Source organism: Penaeus chinensis, chromosome 19, assembly GCF_019202785.1.
Source record: "Penaeus chinensis breed Huanghai No. 1 chromosome 19, ASM1920278v2, whole genome shotgun sequence".
In the NCBI taxonomy this organism is placed as follows: domain Eukaryota; kingdom Metazoa; phylum Arthropoda; class Malacostraca; order Decapoda; family Penaeidae; genus Penaeus; species Penaeus chinensis.
Window position 1 is genome coordinate 6369820 of NC_061837.1, and position 5000 is coordinate 6374819.

At 42.2% G+C, this 5000-nt stretch overlaps 1 protein-coding gene across 1 annotated transcript in view; it reads left to right on the forward strand.

The window, feature by feature from the left end:
• LOC125035058 (integrin alpha-PS2-like) overlaps positions 1-5000 on the forward strand; it is a 99571-nt gene that overhangs the window by 60300 nt on the left and 34271 nt on the right. The window contains exon 5 of the mRNA XM_047627159.1: positions 4802-4863. Within this exon, the coding sequence (XP_047483115.1) occupies positions 4802-4863 (62 nt within the window). The remainder of the gene's footprint in view (positions 1-4801; positions 4864-5000) is intronic.

The window sequence follows — 5000 nt, forward strand, 5'->3', positions numbered from 1 at the left end:
TCCTTCCCCGTCTCCCTCTTCCTCTCCCTCTCTCATTCCCTCTCCCATTCTCCCGTTCCCTCTGCCTCTCCTTCCCCTTCTCCTTTTCCCTCTCCCTCTCCCATTCCCTCTCCTTCCCCTTCTCCCTTTCCCTCTCCCTCTCCCTCTCCTTCCCCCTCTCGCCACACGCCACACCTTCTTGGGAGTGTGGCGTCGCAGGCCGTTCGAGGCGCTCTGAAACCCGATATTTTCATTGCCTTTGCTTCCCTACGACTCGGGGTGAGGTTGTCTTTGCTGTAGATTGCCGGTCGTGTTGGATTTTGTCAATGGGCCGTGATGGTTGGGGTCGTGACTGGATCTCTCTCTTTTTGTCTCTCTTTTCGTCAATACTTTTTTTTAACTGTCTTCTATCCGCCGTTTTATCAGATACGTGGTTATGTTTTACGTGTTTGTCGTAATGGTATGTGTATTTCATTTTTTTCTTTCTCGTCTAATTTTTTTGTTTTTCTGTTCATTTGTTTTCTTAGTCTTTCGTTTGGTTTCTGTTCCCTCTCTCTCTCCTTTCATTTGGTCTCGCGTGGTGTGTTTTGTAAACCCCACGTGAGAGTAATCAAGCTGGAGTGTTTGCTTTGATGTTTTTTTCGTGCTTCTAATATTTAACTCTACACTTTCTTTCTTTTTCTTTTTCGTCTGTCTCGTCTGATTCCCGTTTTGTATTTATTTTTCAATCGTTTTTTGTTTTCGTCTCTCACTTTCTTACGCTATTTTCCCTATTGTTTTATTATTTTTTTTCCTTTCCTCCCATCCCGATCATTTATTTTTTTATCCTATCATCTTCCGTCTCCCTCTTTACCATTCTCTCTCTCTCTCTATCTCTCCCTCCGTCTCCCTTTTCTGACTCTCTCTCTCTCTTTCTCTCCCTCCGTCTCCCTTTTCTCTGTCTCTCTCTCTCCTCCTCTCCCTCTCTTTTTCGCTGTCTCTCTCTCTCTTTCTCTCCCTCCGTCTCTCTTTTCTCTTTCTCTCTCTCTCTTCCTCTCCCTCTCTTTTTTACCCCCCCCACCCCCACCCCAGTCCTCTCCAGCCGTGACGTGACTGACCAAATAAGTATGATGTTGAGACACTCCATCTCCCCCTCGTCCCTTATCCTTATAAAGCCATCGCCCGGGCATTGAGACGCTGGGGCATGGAGAGCGAGAGGGCGAGAGAGCGTCGTGGGCGCAAGTATATACATCCAGGAAGTGATTCATGCCCATTTATTTACTTCGATTTAATCGGCGAAATCTTCAAGAAACGATTTAATTACATCTAGGAAGTGGTTCATGCTCATTTATTTTGTTTTGATTGAACCGGTGGAATCACTGATCTGATCGACGCTTTAGCTTCAGAAATGATTCGTGTGACGCCCATTTATTCGCTTCAAATTCATCCGGTTGAAATCAGCTTCAAGAAACGATTTTGTGAATGAAATAAAAGAATCGTTAGACGTAACTGAAGACAGGTATTTCCATATCCGGACCGTACTTGGCCAATCAGGCAAAATGGCGCGAAAGTTTGCGCGGGAAAACATGTCAGAGGTTTCACACATTCATTTTTTTTTCCGGGATCGTGTTTATACGAGAGTCTGGGTTAACGATAATTTTAGATCAGTAGGATGAAGGTATTTATTGGAAGAGAAGTTATAAGTTATTTAGGAACAGGGGAAGTAGGGTGGGGGTGGGGGGGGGGGGTTAATAGTGTTTTTTTTATAAGTGTGGGAAATGTGTCCTGATGAATGACGTAAAAGTAGTAACCGGAAATGAAGGAAAAGGTGGAGTAATGTGAGTCAGGCGAAATATAGATGTAACTTCCTGCCGTTCATTTTTTTTTTTTTTTTTTTTTGGGGGGGGGAAGGGTCGATTAGTCTAGAATTCCCTTTGCAATGTCTTTGTAGAGAAATTTTGTCTTTTGCAACGTATCTGTTTTCATCATTCATATATGTTAATTAAATGATTGTTATTTTAAAAGAAGTATCGAATCTTTTATTTGCCTTTTTTTCTTTTTTTCTTACTCCATTTCAAAACATAAATATAACGATACCATAAAAGAGAAAAAAAAATCATAAACCGAACATTTTTTCCCTCTTTACGTCCGGACATAAAGTTTACAATCTTTTTTTTTATTTCAAAATATATACCGCGGCCAACCCCAATTCTCACACTCCTGTCGATGGACTAAGTATAGGTCTGATGGAATCGCTTGCCTCTCTCTCCTTTCCCCTTTTTTTCCGTCCTCTTGTGGTTTCCGAGTGTCTCATTTGGCCAGAAATAAATTGAGGGGAAAAGGGCGTGACAGCTCTGGCGATGGGCGTGTGGTGTGAAAAGCATGTGATTCTTAATTAGCTATGTCTCTCTCTCTCTCTCTCTCTCTCTCTCTCTCTCTCTCTCTCTCTCTCTATTTCTCTTTCTCTCTCTCTCTCTCTCTCTCTTTCTCTTTCTCTCTCTCTCTCTCTCTCTCTCTCTCTCTCTCTCTCTCTCTCTCTCTCTCTCTCTCTCTCTCTCTCTCTCTCTCTCTCTCTCTATTTCTCTCTCTCTCTCTCTCTCTCTTGGGGGGGAGGGTGTGTGTGGGCCTTTCTGTTTGTTGGTTTATATGTCAGTTTGTCTATATAAACTTCCTTTCCGTATACATCCTCTTCTCTCTCTCTCTCTCTCTCTCTCTCTCTCTCTCTCTCTCTCTCTCTCTCTCTCTCTCTCTCTCTCTCTCTCTCTTTCTCTATCTATCTATATATCTATCCTATCTATCTATCTGTCTCGTACATATCTATCACCCCATCAATCCACCCACTTCATCCACCCTATTCCACATTCCTCCTTTCTCTTCCCCCCTCTCCCCCTCTCCCCCTCTCCCCCTCTCCCCTTCCCTCTCCTCTACATTCTCTCGCCCCATTTCATGCCCGCGACCATCTGGAGCGAGCGGAATATGCAAGTATAAATAGTGTGGGTACCGAGTGTTAATGTATGGACGAGTGGAGCTGTTTTCGACCCTCTTCGAAGCCTGTTTCGTGATGGTTCAACCGTTGTTTCGAGAGAGAGTAGTCGCTTGTGTTTATGAGCTTTTGATCTTGAGTACCGAATCTTGATTATTATTATTGTTATTATTATTATTATTTTGTTTTGTATTTCGAAATCATGGGGTAATTGTATGTATATATATATATGTATAAATATATATATATATATATATATATATTTTAGCATTTTGTTTAGCAGAAGTTTGTGGGAAAAACGAAGATGGGTGGGGGGGGGGGTAAGAGGGAGAAGAGTGGAGGTTGGTAGGAGAGGGTGGTGGGGGAGGAGAGTAGAAGGGGGAGGGAAAGGATGGTGGGGAGCAAGACATGTACAGATGCCCGTGGCTGCGGAGGTGCCCACATAAGGGGTTCTTGTACGGTTCCGCGTGCGTACCTGGTAATGTGCGCGTCTGCCTGATGAATCGAACTCCCTCCTCCCCCTCCCTCCTCCCCCTCCCCTTTCGCCCCTTCACTTCGGTGTACTGTGGACCGTGTTCGCTTTTCAGGTCGCAAACAGAAATAATGATTTTTTTTTATTATTATTCCGTGTCTATTTAAGTAGAGAGCAATTATCCGGTTTTTTTTTTTTTTTCTTTTTTTCAGTTTTATGACTTTTTTCATCATTGAAGTGAGCATAAAACAAAATACAGGAGATAAATAATCATCGCGATCTCTGATTCTACCAGCATATCCCCCCAAAAACCGTTTTGTACTTCGAATAGACTTTTACCCCTTCATCGCCCTCGACCCCACAACGCTCATAAACACCCTCCTGCATTGCTCCTCTCCTCTCCAGCGGCCACTTCCTTCGACGGAGAATATGCGGTAGGAACACTCGGTGCCGAGAATTTCCAGTTTTAAAAATCGTAGGCTTTTTTTTTTTTCTCTTCTTTTTCTTTTCTTTCTTTCTTTCTTTCTTTCTTTCTTTCCTTGTTTGTGTAATTTGTTGATGTTGGCGATTTGGGTGTAATTTATTCGTTATTCTTTGGAAGTATTTTTTTTGTTGTGCGTGGAATCATCGCGAATTTATGTATGTGTGTGTGTACTGATGTTCTTCTGTGTGGATCGTGTTATTTTGATTCGGTACTTTGTTTTGTATGGAATTCATCGCTGATATGTGCGTGTGTGGTTGTGTTCTGTGTGGTGAGAGAGGGTGAGAGAGAGACAGAGACAGAGACAGAGACAGAGAGAGAGAGACCAGCTGACAGACGCGCGGACGGACAGATAGCGAGAGAAGAAGCGAGCAGTTGAGTGACTGATTTGTTGATTGAGTTCAGTTCATATTTGCTTTCCTTGCTCTCAGTAGTTTGGAAGTTGTCTGTATTTGATATGCAGTGTGTTTGATGTCCGTGTTAGGGACTTCATCTTGATTATATATGTGGACCAGAGATGATATTTTACCATTGTTTTTTTTATGGTTATTATTTATTGTTTCTTATGTCCCCGCATGTCCGCTTCGATTTGATTTATTTTTGCAATTGCCAAAAGGTCACACACACACACACACACACACACACACACACACACACACACACACACACACACACACACACACACACACACACACACACACACACATATATATATGTGTATATGTATATATATATGTATTTACATATTTATATTTATATTTATATTTATATTTCCTTTATTCTGTTACCCTCTGTTTTTCTGCTTTTGTGCATGTTTTTTTTTTTTTTTTCTATGTACTGATATATGTCTCTAGATTTTTGAAATTGGTGTATATGATGAAGTAAATTTTTCTTCTTTTCCTTGCAGCTGCCTGGGGCTACCATCGTCAAGGGTCCTGCCAGGCTGGATTCGGGACAGCGCTCACCACGGTAAGTTTGTGTTTGTTTCCGTTTTTCTTGCGTGTGTCTGGTTCTCTACTGTTTCCCTGTTCGTTTCCGTTACTCTTGTGTGTTTCTGTTCCTCTTCGTTTCCGTTACTCTTGTGTGTTTCTGTTCCTATTCATTTC